Here is a 19,239-nt window from a genome sequence, read left to right on the forward strand (position 1 = left end):
AAAATTTGAATCATTACTCGAAGGTAGGTACGAATTCATTAATAGAATAATCATAAAATATACACCCAAATCGTACTTTGAATTTCTTTCTTCTTGAACCTCACATCTTTATTATTGGGTTGTTTCCACAATTTCTCGCCATTTGTCTAAAGTGACATGGCCCCATAAGCCAACTCAGCTTCCCTAAGTTGTCACCATACACAACTATTCCGCTCCACATAGACCCAATCATGAGGGATTGCCTTTAGTCATCAGAGATATTACTGAATTTGGTAACACCTCAACATCTCTCCAACATCATAAGCCATGAATTTTTAGACCCATCGTGTCAGCCACTGTATTTCCCTCCCAATAAATATGTTGCAAGTCATACGGCTTGAAGATCGTTAACATATGCCACACTTCTTTAATCACCCTCCTAAAAGCCCAACCCACTTTTGTAAGACCTTCCACAGTATCGAAGAAAACCTTTGAGTTCCCTTTGATTTCCACATTCTTCCACCCAACACCAATGACCAACTTCAAGCCCTAGAGGAGAGCCATGGCCTTAGCCACATTATTAGAAGCCTTACCCAGATTACCAGCAAATGCTAATGGTATTTTACCAATGCTATCTCTCACCATACCACCACCGGCAGCAACATCCCCCTCGTCGCTCTGTCGAAGTTCAGTTTAACCCAGTTCTCTCTAGGAGGGCACCATTTAGTCCTTGCTCTGACGAGATGTTTTGAATTATCAACCTCCGCAAATCCCTCCATGAATTTCCAATTCCTGGCAATCTTGTGTTCACTTAGTGTTGGGAGAGACGACAGTTTCCTCCACTTGCTATTCTACATACAATCAAACCTGCCTCAACCTTCTTATTCCTTTCTTCATTCCTAGAGACCCTATTATTTCTTTCCTTCCAAATACCCCAGTAGACATGGGGGGAACAACATTCCACAGTTGGATAAGGAGGGGGTGGTGGAAAGGGCTCAGCCAATTAACAACAAATTGATCCATCCCTTTTTGGAAGACCCATTCCACCTCTAGCATCTAGAGAATCCCTCCCCAGATGTTTTTAGTAAAGCTATAGTCTAGGAAGAGGTGGAGGATGCTTTCTTCCTCCTCTTTACATAGATAGCATCTATTGGGAATTTGGAAGCCTCTTTTTCTGAGGTTGTCAACCGTAAGAATCTTCCCATGCATGGTAATCCACCAGAAGATGTTGAGTTTCAGAATCAATTAACTAAGCCAGACCTTCTGCCAGCATTTTGGAGCCATATCCTTCTCAAAAATCATCTTATAAGCAAAACCAACTGACAATTCCCTAGACGAGGTGTTCCTCCATATGAATGTGCCCTCTTGTGCTACCCCCAAGATCTTGTACCCCTTACGCAACTCACCAAGGTCCCCCACCAGACTCCCTAAATTATAATTCCCCTAAGGAAACTATAAGTTCCTCCATCTCCTACCAGCCACAATATAGTCTATCACCTTACTTCCCATTGTCAACTATCGACAATCCATGAGAACCCCAAGGAACGAAGACAGTGCTCGACGGTTCATCTACAGGGGCATTCCTACACTAAACCGCTGCATCCGTTGGGCCTCCCCCCCCCCCACCCATCCCGTTGAAATTTTGTATGAACCAAAGGTTTACCTTCTAGCCAAAAATCTTCCCAGAACCTAATTTTACTACCTAAGCCCACCAACCATTTCAACTCTTCCCTAAGCAAACCTATGTTCTTGATAATACTTATCCACACCCTAGAACCTAAGGGAATATCATTATCCCAAATACAATACACAACCTTCATATTCCTTCGATACTTAGCTTTAAGGATCCTACACCAACTAGCCTCATCTTTCACCAGCTTCCAACCCACCTTAGTAAGGAGAGTTTTATTCAAATCAGCAATCTTTCTAATACCTAACCCTAAGGTTTACACATAGTATCCTAACTAACCAGGTTCAGCTAGTTCTTCTCCTCCCCACCCGACCACAAGAAGTTCCTTTGTATTTTTTCCAATTTCTCAGCCATAGCCTAAGAGATTTTGAAGAGGGAAAGAAAGCAAAAAGGAATAGCTTTGAGGGAGGTCACAAGTAGTTGAAGCTTCCCCACACTACTCAAGAGTTTACCATTCCACCCAATCAACTTTTTATGCATTTATTCAAGGATAGTATTCCAAAATTGGTTCAACACCTCTTTAACAATAAGCGAGAGACCCAGATAGGTATATGGGAAGAGGGCTTATTGCACCACAATATGTTAAGCACCCTTCTCTAGATATTAGGCTTTGTATTGAAGATAAACACCTTACTTTAATCTAAATTGATTTTCTAACAAGCATTAACCGCATATATCTCCAAGATATGTTTCCAGGCTTTGGCTTTAAACACCGACAAGTCCCCACTCAAGAAGGTATCATCAACAAATTGTTGTATAACCTCCACCAGGAGGGAAATGGTTGGTTTGATGCCTTTGATATCCCCCATGTTGGCCTTTCTGAAGAATGCTCTACTCAACACTTTAGCAACCATGATGAACAAGTATAGCGAAATACAATCCCCTTGCCACAGACCTCTTTCCACACCAAAGTTTCCCTAGGGCAAACCATTCACTAGCACCAAGTAGTTCACAATCTTAATCATAGTCCTAATGATTCTAATAACTCCCTGGTTGAAACCAATTCTCTCCAAAACTTCATAGAGAAAAGACCAACTGACCCTATCATAGGCTTTTGAAATATCTAGCTTCAAAGCCATTCCCAGATTACCACTCTTATCCATCGAGTGTAACACCTCATGGGCAGTAATAGCAACATCCATAATTTGGCACCCAAAGACACACATTCTAGGGTTTGCCAATAAAATTATGTAATAATGGCTTAAGGTGGTTTACTAAAATTTTACAGAACACATAGGTCGTATTGCACAGGCTAGTAGGTCTGAAATCAGTGAGAACCATTGGGTCCTTAATTATTGGGGCTAGGGTAATAAACGCCCTATTAAGTCTTTGAAGCATCTTCCCAATTCTAAAGAAATCTCTAGCAGCTCTAACCACATCCACTTTAATCACTTCCCAGAAATGTTGGAAGAAGGTCAGGGGAAAACCATCGAGTCCTAATGTTTTATAGAATTTCATGGAAAAAACAACTTTACGCACTTCCTCCTCTGTTACCAGTTGAAGAAGGCCAACATTCTCTTTTGTCGAGATCACATCAGGCATGGAATCGATTAGCCACTTCCTATCCTCCCAATTGGAATCACTATGTTGCTCCCTATAGGAACTTTGAATGAAATTACTCACCCAGCTACCAATATCCTCTCACTTTGTCAACTTTTTGTTCTGGTCATCCACCACAGAGTCAATTGTATTTGTCCTTTTATGATTAGAGGCTGACCTATGGAAGAACGTCGTATTCTTATCCCCCAACTTCAGCCAAAAGACTCTCGACCTTTGTTTCCAGTAAATTTCCTCCCTAGCCAAGGTATCCTTCCACAATCCCCTACATTTTTCCTCTTCTATCATCACATCACCTGAGGCTAACCCATCTCCCATTGCCTTTTTGAGGTTCTCCAATTTCTCTTCAGCCTCCATTTTATTTTTAAAATATCTCCATAGGTCTTCTTACTCTAGAGGCAAACATTCCTTCTGACATAATCCAGCTTAGTATTAAGCTTGAACATAGTTGTACCCTTAATCTTTATATTCCACCACTCCTCCACAAATTTTTTTAAGTCCAAGTGGGACTGCCACATTATTTCATATGCCTTGGGCCCTCCAACGCCACCTCCTTCCAATTGAAAAGGATTAGGGTGTGATCCAAGACAATCCTAGGAAGACCCGTGAGAGTAGAAGAAGTCAACCCCTTCCAACCAGTTGGGACAAGGAGTCTATCCAAATTGACTTGAATAAGGTCCTTCCCTTTCCTATTATTTGATCATGCTAGCTTGAGACCCCTCAACTCCAAATCTATCGAGTCATTGTTATTTATAAACTTTGACAAGTCATTCATACTATCTATAAAATCAGTCACACCCCCAAACTTCTCCGAGGGGTACAAGGGAGTATTGAAGTCACCCATACAAAAGGAGTTCCTGGCTTGCTTTAGGAAGTCTGTCAACTCCTAGAGCTGACTTCTACCATGTCCCAAATTTAGAGCATAAACATTAATAACATTCCAAACCTCCTCTTCCACCTTATGCTCTGTAATGAGGTAGCACTTAGAATTGTGAATGAATCTACCTTTAACAGCACCAGAGTTCCAAAAGGTGGCCACCCCTCTCGAAGCACCCTCTACTTCACTATAAAAAAACTGACCCCCGACCAAATGTAACTAGCAATTTTATCCAAATTTTCCAAGGACATTTTAACTTCCTGAGTCAATAGGATATCTACACTAGTATTAGAAAATTGTTGTTTAAGCGCAAACTGCTTTTGAGGGCTATTTAACCCCCTCATATTCTAGGAGAGGACAATCATTCCTACCTTTGGTCATAGCCTCCGAGGTTGGTTGCCTACCACTAGCCACCTTCCTTGCTATCTGCTTCGTCCTCCTATTGTGCTTCGTCGCCTTCCTACATACAATTTCGCCGCCTTTCCCTTATCTAGTTTCTTTGACACTGGTTTGTCTTCTTTATGTCTGCCATATCCCTCCGTCCATGCCCAAGGGGAGGCAAAAGCCGAGGTTGAGGCTCTAGTCGTTCCTACCAACTGGGAACTCAAGGGGGATCCAACATCAGAACCCTAGTTAAGCGTTCAAGCCACCTCTTTATCCACCATATCTATCCCATTATCTTCCTTGATCTCCTTACATACCTCCTCTAGTTCAACACCGACTTTCCCTTTCTCCACAATCCCCAGGGGAGGTTCTTAGAAGATCTCCAATGTCTTGTAGGAAGGGAAAGGGGTCCCCCCATCTGCCTCAACAATCTCTCCTTCCTCTACCTTACTAGTAGATCCTTCCACTTCAAGGGCCTTCACTTGCGGCTTCAGGTCAGAGGACTCCTCCTTCAATGACCCATCCCCTTTGGTGCTTCCCAACAGCTTACCCGCCTCATCATTAGCAATCACTACGACCTCCTAGTGAGCAGAGTTCACCATTACCATCCCAAGAGCCCTCTCTTCTTTCTTATCATTAGGTGGGTCCACCTCTTCTATCTCTCGCATTTTCTCTCCACCTTTCTCAAGGGTCTTCCCTTGTTTACAATCCACCAAACATCAAGTAGTTTTGGTAGAAAAGGCTTGCATTTTCATATATTATAGTCTGGAGCTTCTTACGCCACTTGGAACAAAGCATAATGGACTTAGCGAGAGTCGATCGATCGCCACATTCACACAGAATCTGGCAAACACCTGCGTGGACTTCTGTGAGGTGACCAAATCAGCAACAACATAATGACCAAAGGAACTCCCAATCAATTTGAGGATCCTTTCATTCCAAAACTCCAAGGAACGCCCAGCAGCCTAACCCACACAAGGGCCAGCCGATTCAACTCCTTTGCCGAATCCAAGCTAGGATGCCATTTGATCACAGTAGGGCCATGTTTTCCATAGTACCATGACCCAGCCAGCACCATGGCCATATCTTCAGCAGCCGTAAACTTGAAGCAGAAGAGTCCACTGAGCATTGCCGAGACAACTACACTGCCCTTCACCTTCCACTTCTAGTTCACCCACTTCCAAACCATCTCAATCGATGGATGAAAAGCCACAAAACATCCCACCGGGCACAACCTAAGGCTTGCTGAAACACAATCAACTAAACTATCTGGGAAAACGATCTCTAGCCCCTCTTCCCCTCGGAGAACTTTGGGGGCTTCTTGAAGGTTTCCTGTCAGTTTCTCCCCAAGGACCCCGTCCTTCCAACCAGAGACCACAGGGGACAGGCTTGCCATAGCTTTCCCCTAACGATCCCCAGAGAACAGGGCTGACACAATCGGGTCAGCCCCACACAAAAGTCTCAGGATCCACCTCCACATGGGCCCTCCCAATCAAGGTCAAAACCATTTGCAGGTCAGGGCAAATCACGGGGATCTAACCCGCCGAAGGGGGCCATCCCGGCTCATACCAATTCAAAAAACAAAACGAGCGGGAAAGTTGCAGAACCAATTATTGAGGTGTTTCTCAAGCAGCAATAACAACACATGACTCGCCATGTCTTAGTAATTGTTATTATAAACATAATAAAATGAATAAGCCTGGCCTTCAGCTAGTTATCTAGAATTAACCCTTACAGAGAACATGCTGCTTTTGTTATAACTGGTGAGAATTTTTTCCTTGGAGAAATTCAACCCAGTAGAATCGAAGACAAATATTTACCTTTTTGACACTCCGGAGAAAGAGTAGCAAGAATAAATACATCCTGGTTGATAAGCACAAAGGTAAAAAGTAGAATCTAAAACGATCTCTAGAACTACATGTGTGAAGAATAAAGCTCCTAAAAAAGAAGTAAACTAGATAGCTTTTTGAGCACGGTATCTCGTATAGAATATTTTGGAGATAATGTTTGAAGCACAATGCCCGGCATGAAATCTTCAGTTGTTGTACACCTCTGCGGTTTTGGGAGTATGACATTTGTGTTCCTAGAAATATTCAGAGAAATTACATTCAAAGAGTATTAGATATTTTTTAAGGTAATTGTAGATAACCAAAAGAATGTTGTATAATCTTTATCAGTGTTGGACTGCATCTGGGAATCTTCAAACCTTAAATTAGAAATTGGAATTGGATCACATGCTAAGGATGCTGTGTTAAATAAATCAATGCCCAGTTTGTTCTTGTTGGCATAAGTTATAAAATGAAATGCTGGATGAGAGCGTGACAAGGGCAAAAATTACTTCCGTTTTATGTTTAAAGACCAAGGAGACAAAAGTGTATCCTGAAGAAACTGATCTGTGACCTCTGTTTTTACCTCTATACAAGCTTGCAAGAGCCAGGGACTCTGCATTTTTCTTTAATCATTGAAACATTTGAACAAAAGTAAAGAGTCATCAACCTGCATGATGATTCCAAGCCAGCTTTTGCTGCAACAAATACTCTCTCTCTCCTTGTGGTACAATCAGCATATTATGGAACCGTGAAGCAAAGAAGTTGACCAAGCAAGAATTTGTAGCTTACATAATGAAAATATCTTCTGCCCTAGTAGCATTGCATGCTAACACTGGTACAGAGCAAATGACTTGGATTTCCAAAAGAAACTCAAAGTTCGGCCAATCTTTTTTGAAGTTGACCTATATGGTTTTCTTTTTTCTTTAGCTGAGGCTTGTCTATTCATGGATGCCTCTGGATTGCATACAACCTTAGGAGGAGACAGCCAGGAAGCATCCCGTTGACGTTGCTCTCTGAAATGCTGCAGAAGTTTCTGTGCTTTGTCCCTTCCCCATGGAGTCCCAGTAACAGAAAGTGTAACTAAAGAGGGAATCACACCTTCTCTTAAAACCAGCTGACAATGGTCAAAGCTCTTGGTGCATAGCAACAAGAGTATAGCCACCGATTGTTCTTGTTCCTTAGGGGTGCCTGTATCAAGCAGCTCTGCTATAGTCACAATGCAACCATCGGTATCGGCAATCGCTATTCTTCCATCTTCAATGGCAGTTAGGTTATATAAGATGCTAATGCAAATTTCTGTAAAATCAACTTCACAGACAGTGAGGAGATGAACAATCTTGGAAACAACATCTGCTGACACCATTCTGGACTGATTTTCAGCATTTGTGGATAAATGATATAATGAGTTTAGAGCATCTTGTCTACATTGGTAGGAGTCTGAGCTTAGTAGTTTAATTAGGCAAGGAATAGCTCCCAAGGAACCCATGCTTGCCTTATTGTCATCCCAACTAGATAGCGCTAGTAAAACTGCCAATGCTGCTTCAGCTGTTTTTGAATCAAGAAGATTCAATAACAGTGGTACTACACCTGAAGATAGAATTGATGCCTTGTTCCTACAAAATAAAAATTTCAAGAACACTGTAAGAAATTTGTCGTAGATATTACATGAATACATTTAAACAATTGATTGCTAAAGATGGTTGAATGAAATGCCAAAAATTGTTTCAACATTTCAGATTAAAATTGTCTACCTATTATTGTTCCGAGTCATTTTCAGAAGTGCCAATACCCCTACTTCTTGAGCCTTCGTATCTAGTGCATCTGCAGAAGACTGCAGGAAATTCACAAGAGAAGAAATAAAATGATTGGCACCCATATAAGAGCAAGCACTATCATCTTTACACAATAATGCAACTTCCTCTGCAGCTGCACACTGTACTCCTAAACTTGATGAATTAAGGTTTGCAAGCAATCTTTCATACTTTTCAGTACTCTGTTTTTCTAGATTTTGAGCATCCACCATATTGTAAGTCAAAGAAGGGTCTCTACCACTGATTGGTATCAATTCGCCCTGTATAGATAAAACTGTGGACTCAGAGGAGATGTTATGATCTAAAGTGGAAGTTGATAAACCACCGGCATCTCCCTCACCAAAATTTGCAACTTGGTCATCGTCTGATGATCCCACCTTGACTCTTTTCAACCGACCATCAGCAACACTTTTCATGGAATCTGACTGGTCCCATCTCCAGTATATCAGAGGCAAAGAAGTTGGGGGAGGTGGTTCTGGAACTCTGATACCATTTTTCTCACACCAACTCCCAATTAATCCCTTCACACAGTAGTTAGGAGTGACAGAAAGATACGATAATTTTTGCTGTGTTTTTGGGCACGTATCATGACCTTCACTGAACCATTTCTCTATGCATACTCTTTCATATGTTTGACCAGAGCAAATGATCACAGGATCCGACATTAACTGTAAGGAAATTGGACATCTAAATTCTTCAGGAACTGCTGGCAACATTCCCATGGAACTTCTAAGAGTTTCCTTGGAACCCAGTTTGAATGACCGGATTTTAGAATCATGCTGATCACTCCTCCTGCTATTAACATTAGTTTCATCCAAAGAATTGCTGACTGTAGGAGAACATGGATCAGAGTACTGAGAATCGGCATCATCCATGCATTCATTTCTGAAAAGCTTGTTGTATTTTCTTAGGAGATGTAGGAGGTATGAAATAATTGATTCTTTTCTCTTGTCATCCTCACAACGAGATTTATCAAGTTGCTTCCTCAAACTTCTCTTCTCCATTGATATTGTCTTAGGAGATACTATTCCCAACCTTGTAGCTGCTTGATGGAAAGCTTCTAGTTCTGATATATCATTTAGACCACTGACATCCTTGTCCTGCTGCAGCAATGTTATAAGATCCCTACCAGTTTCCTTTTCTGTGGGTTCAAGAGCAAATGTTGCTTGTTCAAGCTCCTTGAAAATTTCAGTAATCTGCACAAAAATATGACCTTTGGTATATATTAAATTAATAAATACTAAACGATATACCATTGCATAGGATTTTGACTGCACTTTCTAAAAAGAACAAGTATAACACATTATGATAAAGTTAAAATTTATCTTTCCGATGACATTTAGTATATATTGGAACAAACCACTTGAACAATAGAATTAAAACACAGACTTACCAACAAAAAGGAAAACTATCACGCATAGAATTTACCAAAATATTTCACTTATTCATCAGCATTATTTTATTCATATCATGCAAGTACGGAAATAAGCCATGGAAATATATAAATATAAATATGCACAATTCACAATCTTCACACCTGCCAAGCGAGAGTATGTGGTACAAGGACTTCAAGACGCTGTAAACCCTGAAGCAAATCATCTTTAACCCTTTCAAATTTGATTAAAACTGCATCCCCTGTTATCGCCTGGCAATGTATCACATATGAGACAAATTTCTATTTAAACGTTGAATAAGTCAATGAAATGTACACATTTGAAAAATAGAGCATAATTTTGTTGATTAATTGCATTTTAATTACGTCTCAGGTATCTTATTTTCCATTAGCAAGAGAAATGAGTTGGAAATCCATTAAAAACTGGGTTTAGAAAATCATAAAGCATTTTTAAGTCTGACTAATTAGATAATTCAATTTTGCTGATACTTTTGTATTAATAGGTTGTGGAACTCTTTCTTGTAACAACTTATAAGCTTATTGCATCTTGATCTAATTTGTTTACTTCTTTCTAATTTTCTTACAGGGTACACATTCCTTTTCTCCCATAAGTTGATATCCTTTGCAAATTTGGTTATGTGCAGTAAAATGTACATACCAGATAGAATTTGCTGCAGTCTCCACAATGTTGAAGAAGGGATTTTGCCTTTTCAAGAGCTAGATGAAATGCACATAAGGACTGAATGCCTGACTTACAACTTGGACGAGCTGCTTCTATGGCAGGAAAGATTTTCATCATCTTACCAACAAGCCTGGCAAGTTGCCTACACATACCTCCATGTAGCTGCACATATTTGAGAATAAAAATGAAATCATCAAAAAAATTGGAGTTCGTTCTCTTTGTCTCTCATATGTACTCCCAATTATAAGTTCAATAAACAAAACCAAAAATATAGTTTCAAAATGTGACAGTACTTAGCAATCATGCAACTTTTACATTTCAGATGCAAAAGTCAACATAAAGTTACTCAAAAGCTTCACTTGAGGTATTCCTGTGCTATATAAATGCATTCTTGCACAAGAATCCTACCACATGATGTGAATTCCCAGATTTTGAATATCGTGTAGGTGGACTACCAATTAATGTTTCACCAAATATGCAAGATCCATAGATCAGAGAAGGAAAATACCAAGAGACACTGTTGCACATGGAAGAAAGAGAAAATATAGACAACCATATACTCCAGATAAATCCAAAAAAGACTGAAGAAACAATTAAAGAAAACAGCCTACTAGGAGAGAAAACAGGGCAATAATTACACAGATAAAAAACTGAGGCAATAATGGAAGAAGGCAGAAGCATGGAAAGCAAAAGTAACAGGATAATACCCCAGATCAAAACAAAAATATGGAAGCCATTAGCATGAACTATGAACAAAACAAGTAGGCAACAGGTCGAAGTTAAAAAAGGATCAATAAACATTGAATACAAAACAGTTGTCAAGCAATACTCAAAAGAGCTGCTTTCAAGGCCAGTCATTCAGGTATGATGAGAACTACTGTAGTTAAGAAAATAGGTCTACTCCTCATTTCAAAATCTATAGAAGGTTTATACTTGAGCAAAGTAGGCAGATCTTGCAGTTAAAGCCCACACATAGAATAACGCTTATCTTGTTAATTACCCGACTTGCTAGCATGCACAGAAGCAATCATAAGTATTAATCACAAACAAAAGTCCAAATTCACAAAGTTTTTCATCTGGCTGTTTCATGGATACTAACAGTGTGTGCGCAAGAATGTACCTACTTCAGATGAGCACTTTAGAGAAAGAGAGAAAGATACCTTTGCATCATTAGCAGTTGAGAAGATTTGCTCTACAGCTGCTTCTATTCGCTCCATCAAAGCACTGGACTGCATTATTTCAATGAATCAGCAAAATCATAAGCACATCTCTCTCTCTCTCTCTCTCTCTCTCTCTCTCTCTCTCTCTCTGTGCAAGTATAGCTGAATATGCTTTTTTATTAAATTGTACCTGCTATAAACTATAAAGCTCCAATCTCAATTGAATCACTTCATGACCAACAATAGATTTTTGCAAAACAAATGATAGATATTTGCCCAACAAATACAAATTTTGCAGCTCTTATGAGTGTTCAAATCCCTTTCTATTTTAGTATATCGAAGTTGGCTCCAAGACGAAGAAAACTTTGTTTGTGCCAAAAAAGAATAAAAGAATTTGCCCACCGCACATTTGCAAAGTTCATCAACAGTTTACACACATATCTCATCATCAAATTGTTCGTCCCTTTCCTTTTGTTTCATATGACAATTTTCCACTTTGTGAAGAAATTCATAGGGTTCTCAACAGAAAAGACGAGAACCAACCATGATGTTTGCCTGGTGCCAGAGTTGACAATCAATGAAAGAAATATAATAGATTGCATTTTTTAAAAACAACTTGTTAAAATCATCAAATAAAGAAGTGCACACATTATCCAAGAGTGAATGCATGAAATTTCTGCAGCATTACATTCTCTTGAATGCAAAAGTGACACGTGAAATTTACAAATTTTGACCCAAGAATAAGCTCTTTTCCTTCAAATTGGCTCCAGAAGCATTAAGAGATTAAAATCATTACATGACGAAGGGAAAAGCCTAGCTTCAGAAAGGCCAAAAATCATGCTGAGAAAAATGAAATGAGCAGTATTATAGGAAATGCTAGTTTATTAAGTCATAAAATTCTGAAGCACTAGGAGATTAAAATCACTTTGCTTTGCCATCTCAATCTAGGTATTGAAGTTATCATAGCGCAGTTCTCAGGTGACTCCTCCAAGCCAAAAAAGGTAATGTTTGTACCAAGGTAGCGTAAAAGTGAGGGCCAACTGGAAGCCACGAAGAATTGAACTCAAAAGTAATTATGTATACTGCACTGCATTCTGGATGGTCTACTGCAGGTCAGTCCAAGACAATCAAAGCCAATTCATACAAAAGAAAAGAAATTTCTAGGGAACAAAAACTTTAAGAATAGAGACTCTTATACAAGTTAGACATGGAAAACATAAACACCAAGTTGTTGATTTCATCCAGCATGATGAGAGAAGGTATTTACTTGATATGAAACCCACACCAACCGATGTGCTATACTGTAAGCTGGCAGATTTATAATTGAATGGAATTCACAAAACATGCATAAGCACTGGTGGGGCAATGATATGAGTGCAGGAGATGAGGTGGCTTACTAACAGATGTCCTTCTGACCAATGCACTATGAGAAGACCGTTGTAGAGATCTTTGAACTTAGGTAGACCTTAGGCTCTTTAACATAGGTAGACCCTTTGAAAGAAAATAGGTAGTTGAATATGGGTGGATCTTCAGAAACAGGCAGAATCTTTATCTTTAGCATAGGTACAAGTTTACAACCTCTAAATCATATAGCTATCTAACATGAAAAAACACTTGAAAACAAATTGATAGACCCTTGGATCACACATAGATTCTTAAATAAACCCTCTGAAACACATGTATAGTTTCAGCATCATTTACCCTCACTAGTCTTGGTGAATAGTAACACTCTCTGAAGCTTACCTCACCGACTTGCAACAAGTCTTTACGATAATCAATCTAAATAGCAATCAACAAAATCGTTCTATAGGTCTTCCGACATGTTAGACGCTCTGAAATACATAATGTTTCCCTTCCCTTGGCTCTCAGAAACACAATTTCACCTACTCCCAAAAACTCCAATATACCATCTGACCTAAAACGTAATCCATTCATTCATTCTATAGTCCTCAATCCACTGGAAATTACCCAGACAACCTCGTCAACCAAATCTCAGAACAATTCCAGATATAATCATACATCAGCAAGTTTCATGGACGCTAGATATATAATTTTCCCAAAAGAAAAAGATGAAAAACACGCCTTTGCCAAGAAAACCATTCATACCCATATCACAAACAGCTGAATAATGCTCATAACCTAAAAACAGCTCTGAATCCTCTTGCAATAATGAAGTAATATGAAAACACTGAGCGTAGCTGCAGATGGAAAATACAGTAAACTCAAAGATCATTACACGAGAGAAAATGAATCAAACCTGAGAAGCTGTATGAAGCAGCAGGTAGTCTCAGAACTCCTCCATTACCAAGCATCCGAGCTTGAGGTTTCAATCAGCAAATGGGTTAAATAAATTACAGTTGGAAATGCTTCTGTAATATCATTGGCCTTGGCTGATTGAGAGCTGGCTATAAACACGCACATGGGAATTTTTTAGCCTCCTGTTTTTTTCCCTCCTCCAAATCTAAATTATTTAGGCACTCGTTTCTAGAATTTCTAGAGCCTACAAATAGACATGCCTTCCCGTCTTTAATTAAAGATTTGAGAAACTTGAATATTATTTTTGTCGGAGATCTGCATTTTTAGGATTCCTTTGGTCATAATGTCCAAAAAACACTTTGGTAGATGTGATGGCTAATGGTTTTTACCTTAGCTTTCATAATACTTTCATTTAATTGTTTTTACAAGCTTTATTCAATATATACTATTAATTTCATTGTCCACCATTCAAAGCTTGTGGGGCCCTCGTGCTCACATTCCTTGTGGTACATGTAACAACTACCCAAGGAAAAGGAGTGAGAAAGTAATGGTGTCACGGTGTTTCAACTATAGAAAACCATGTGGCCTAGGTATATGGTCAAAGATATTAAGTATAAATTCAATAAATAATTGATATATGGTCAACCATCTTAAAAATTAGTATAGATTTTTCTTATCAATATTTGGAGCCAACTTATATGATCTATACGAGAATGAAATGTGAAATATAAATGATTTAACAAATTGTCAACTTTGAACATAAATTTTGTTTAGTATATAAGTATATTAAAATAATTTATCAATTATAAATAAATTTAATATAAATATATTTTAATTGCCTTATTTAGATTTTTATTAAAATTATTATTTATGTTTTTGAATTAAAAAGCAATCAAAATAAGTGAGCTGGTCCATAAAACAAATAAACTGGCAAACCACCAGCAATTACTACCAACTAAAATTACCCTCTACCACTTTTAATACAAAAACATTATTCAGAAGTACAACGATAAAAGTATCAATAGGCATAACGCAACTATTGCTTGTACTAGAACTACTAAAACTAAGAAAGTATAAAAACAAAGGCATTATTGCCTTAAACCTAGCAAAGTTCAACAACCAGAAAGCCGAGAGGAAAGGGCCCTAAGGCTTCTTGGCATCCTTCCCCCAAGAAGGATTTTAGCCCAATCTTGCGCAAGGAAGTCAAACAGCATCCTGGCGTCCTCATTGGTCAGATCACCCTCCTAGTCCTGTAGCAGATGTAACAAGGTAGCAGCAGCATGCGTTACCTTGATAGTAAATTTAGTCAAGAGACACATTCTTTCCTCTTGGGCATAGATTCTCTCCCACAACTCATTGCTAGCTATCTTCCAGACCTCCTCAGTGACCTCTTGCTTGTCGCAATGGTAGCCATCCACTTGTTCCTTAGTGACATCTTGCACAATTGGTGGGTTAGGTATAACATTATCTTTGGAAGAAACCCTTATAGGAGAGGATATCGTAATAGGGGAGGGCACTCTATCCACAATATTAGTGAATTGGTCCCAAGTTAGGTCCACACATCCCAACCTAATGGTGGTCGAAATATGCATCATCTCTTTCCTCCCTGTAATCACATCTCCCGAGTCAAACCTTGAAGAATCAGAAACATCCACTTCTTCCTCCTCCATGTTCCCCCCACCAAAATTTGAAGCCTTCTATTTAATCCTCTATTTAGAGTGGCCCATCTCCTTCGAATCTAAAGTCTCCTCTTGCGAGGCCCTAGATCTCAACTTCCTTTTAGCATTGGATTTTGCAATCCTCTCCAACATCCTCCTACCACCTCTCCCCTCATCCTTTGATTCCTTTGTTTCCTTATCTTTACCTTTTTTAGACTTCCCTTTTTTACCCGGGGGGAGAGCTTCCACTCAATAGGGGAGCCACTGGGAAAAGGCTATGGGGTAGGGGCTCCAGGGCCTGTGATCCTAAGGGTCCCAAACCCAGAGACAATTACTTAGAATGCAATCATACTTAGGCACAAAAATAGTGGGCCTTAAGCATACATAAAGACCTTTATTGTTAACAATAGTTGCATCCCATCTAGACATAAATGTCACACGTCGACTGCCTCTATCCCTACTCCAATCTTTTCCATCATTCCCAATACAAAACTATTGTTTATGTTTAAAAAGGGTAATTTTAGATATGCATCTTAAAAAGAACATTCTTATTGATTTTGTGGATAGTGTTTTTAATAAACATATTAAAAAAAAGTGATGCAAGAGTGTGATTTGAATCATGATTTTCATAAGGAGCTGAAATTCTTAGATTTTACTTTGATATCATATGTCAAGGTCTATTTTTATGTTATCTTTTTAGAAAGAATCCATCAACAATAAATTGAACAAGTGCTAGTTGCTTATTTTCACTAATAATTTTGATTCAAATAGTAACATAATATATGACCAAGTTTAATTGTAATAACAATTATAATTATAATGATTAAAAATATTTATTACAATTACAACCCTAATTTAATTGAAATGTTATTTATATACTATACAATCATATTAATTATAATTATAATATATCCTACAATGTTCTATATTTAGGAATAAAGGAGGGGTGAAAATTTATTCAAGTTGAAAGAAAAACAAGAACAAAGAGAAAGGGTATCAAATTCTATATTTAATTTATGTATTATGTATCATTTATTAAATATAAATATAGAAGTAATATCAATATTAAACTATTAAAATTATTTTGAAAAATAAAATGAATGTCACTTTGTATTTTTAATAAGAGGCACATGCATCCATTATCCTATTTTATAGAATCATCGGAGAAAAGGTGTAAGACTCCAAATGGATTATCCAGTGAACACTTAGAAAAATGATTTTTAAGATTTTTAAAATTAAATATTGTTTATGTAAAATTTATTAAAAGATGTAGTTTAAACAAATGAAAAATACTTAACTAATAACTAGTTAAACAATATTGATTGTAATAGTATTTGTCTACCCACAAGTACTAATAAGATCAAGTTTAATATATGTACAAAACAATTTCAAAAATGATAAAATCCAATATATGATCAACTATTTTATATGTTCCCTAATTGTGTTTAATATATTGTCTTTGACAATAATTATTTTTATTATAAATAAATTATGTTTTATTCAATATTGACCAATTCAGAAATTCACAATAATGAAATATAGAATTTTCAAATAAAAACTAAAATTTTAGGCTCACTTAGGGTAATGATAATGCCTTGTATCTACCCAACACCAACCTGCAACTAAATTTATGAATTTCGTAATCCAAGTAGAAAAGTACTATCTATCGTGTTCGAACCTCGATATATTTTGATTCTTGATTAAAATCTATTGTACGTGAACGACAAGGATAAAGTTTCACTCATTCTGTTCTCGTAATTAATCCTCTCATCATGTTATTCGCTTTTTCTGATTATAACATCATATTTACTTGGATAAAAATGGTCACGTTTAAAATTTACACCTGGGATTTATTATTACATCCTTGATTGAAAATTAAGAGTTCTCCACATGCGTTTCATTATTTTTTTAATATAAAATTTTCATTATTTTAAAAAAAAATGGTTATATCATATTCTTTTTGTAATCGAATTTTAATTATGTTTGAAATAAATAATTCAATAAAAAAACAGTTTAATTAATAATAATAACAAGAGATTAGAATATTTGTATGGCTTGTCTATTTTTCAATTTTTTGATGATTGTCATATCATTAATGTTCGTCATATCATTAATGTTCAAAAGGAAAGAAATGAGGTGACTGGTTTTTTGTCAACTTAGGCATTATGTATCGTGAATAGAATATGTGAGGGTCCGCTTACCTACTACTTATAAAGGTTTGTATCATTATTAATAATGAATTTTTTTTTGAAACAAAATCGGAATACCACTATATATTAAATAAGTAAATTGGTTCAAAAGGCCTCATGAGGGAACGAACGAGGAAGAAACCCCTCATTCGTTACTCATCATATACAAGATGTACAAAGTGCAATCCCTAAACTAGAATTGCTAATGAAACCCAAAAAGCTTCTCATTTATTAGAGCACTAATGAGGCTTTATAAAACAATTGTATATAGTGCCCGTACAAATACACACATTAAGCTTGATCTGAAACTTACATCACAAAATGCATGTTGTTGAAACAAGCACCGATCTATGGGCCTAGCTGCATTAATAATGTTTGGCACTTCATGCACAGCCAAGGGCCATTCAATTCTACATAAGACTTGCATCTATCACAACTTTAGCTGACTAAGATCTACAATAATCCAATACCCACTCATACAACAGATTGGAAATGCATGGAAATGATAGGAACTACAATACTTTAATTTCTAGCCAGCAATAATAGCTTGCATCACTTGCTTTCAAGATCTCTCCCATGTTTCTTAGAACTTGTTCAACATACTCTTCCACACTATCTAAAATGAACTTTCTAGTCTCGGGAATAAGACCTAGAACACCAAAAACAAATACAAGATTGGTAGATTTCATTGTGTCCAGTGATAATAATGAAAATAGTAGTTGTTGTGATTATGCCTCATTATTTGGCCATCGTGACTATTTCTCATCTAAATATTTATCTCCCATGGATTGTGGGTGATTTTTGCATCTTCCATTGGTTGTTTTGGTTACTTTACTCTTGATGGCCCTAGTTAATAAACTCTTATGATCCATTGAGTTCTTACAAGATAGGGGATGAAAGGATCAAGGTTGAACCCTTATGATTTTACAAATGGAGGAGTCACATGGAGGTGTGAGATAGAATGGAGGAGTGTTATGTGACCCAATATTTGGAGTTCATCCATAGTGTTGATCCTCAAGCAACTAAGGACTTCATTATTGGCTAGAATGACAAAACAATCCATGTGTTTAATGTGGACCTAGTGATTATGGAGGACCTAATTGCTCAAGTCATTTTTCTTCCCACCAATGGCAATAATATATTAAGAGACCATAAGATCATTTTAATGCTTTAAGTAGGTTTTTCAAGAAGGGGGGTTGTGACAAACTAGAGTTAGGACCAATATTGGTGGCTACAATTGAGGCTTTGTCAAGCCTTGTTAGGAAAAGACTTTTGAGATTACATGTGTTGCACACATTGTATAATATTGTTTATATTATTTTATTTTATTTTATTATGTATATGTCATACCTACATGGACGTGCAACATGTAGAGATTCTCATATAATATTCTTGATGAGTTGTATTATAACATTGTGATAATATTTGATGTAATTATTTAATATTGCGGAATATATTAAATGCTCGATATTAATTGTGGGTCAATGATGGATTGGTAGTGTATGATTTATGTAATACCAATTGGTGGTTTTGAGGGAGCTTGCTTCTATAAAAGCAACCACAAGGGTAGTTGTTGATGTAAGACAAGAGAGACATGATAGTCAAGGAAGCATTTGTGAAGGTTGGAAGCATGGCATGGGATATGTGGATTCATGCGTGTTTGCAAGGATTTCTTGGTTGTGGCTATTACTTTGAAGGCTTCCATGGTTGTATTACAATGATGTTTTCTTAATTTGTACATGGTGATGGATGTTTTTGGAGGCCATAATTTTTT

General features: G+C 37.4%; 1 protein-coding gene across 2 annotated transcripts; it reads right to left on the reverse strand.

The window, feature by feature from the left end:
* Positions 1-6,811: 6,811 nt before the first annotated feature.
* Positions 6,812-14,032, reverse strand: LOC149541097 (U-box domain-containing protein 45-like). 2 transcript variants are annotated; one of them, XM_089802081.1, is made up of 6 exons: positions 13,620-14,032; positions 11,363-11,431; positions 10,179-10,364; positions 9,665-9,772; positions 8,068-9,323; positions 6,812-7,929 (listed from the first exon to the last, which is right to left on the reverse strand). In XM_089802081.1, exons 2-6 carry the CDS (start codon positions 11,417-11,419, stop codon positions 7,143-7,145), a joined length of 2,394 nt encoding a protein of 797 aa, XP_089658207.1. In that variant the 5' UTR covers positions 11,420-11,431; positions 13,620-14,032; the 3' UTR covers positions 6,812-7,142. The 2 variants fall into 2 exon arrangements, with proteins under 2 accessions (XP_089658207.1, XP_089658208.1); XM_089802082.1 differs by having other exon boundaries at positions 11,363-11,426; positions 13,620-13,840.
* Between the last annotated feature and the right edge of the window lie 5,207 nt (positions 14,033-19,239).

This window comes from Cupressus sempervirens, chromosome 9 (genome assembly GCF_028749045.1).
Source record: "Cupressus sempervirens isolate cs-2001-9-10 chromosome 9, ASM2874904v1, whole genome shotgun sequence".
Classification (NCBI taxonomy): Eukaryota; Viridiplantae; Streptophyta; class Pinopsida; order Cupressales; family Cupressaceae; genus Cupressus; species Cupressus sempervirens.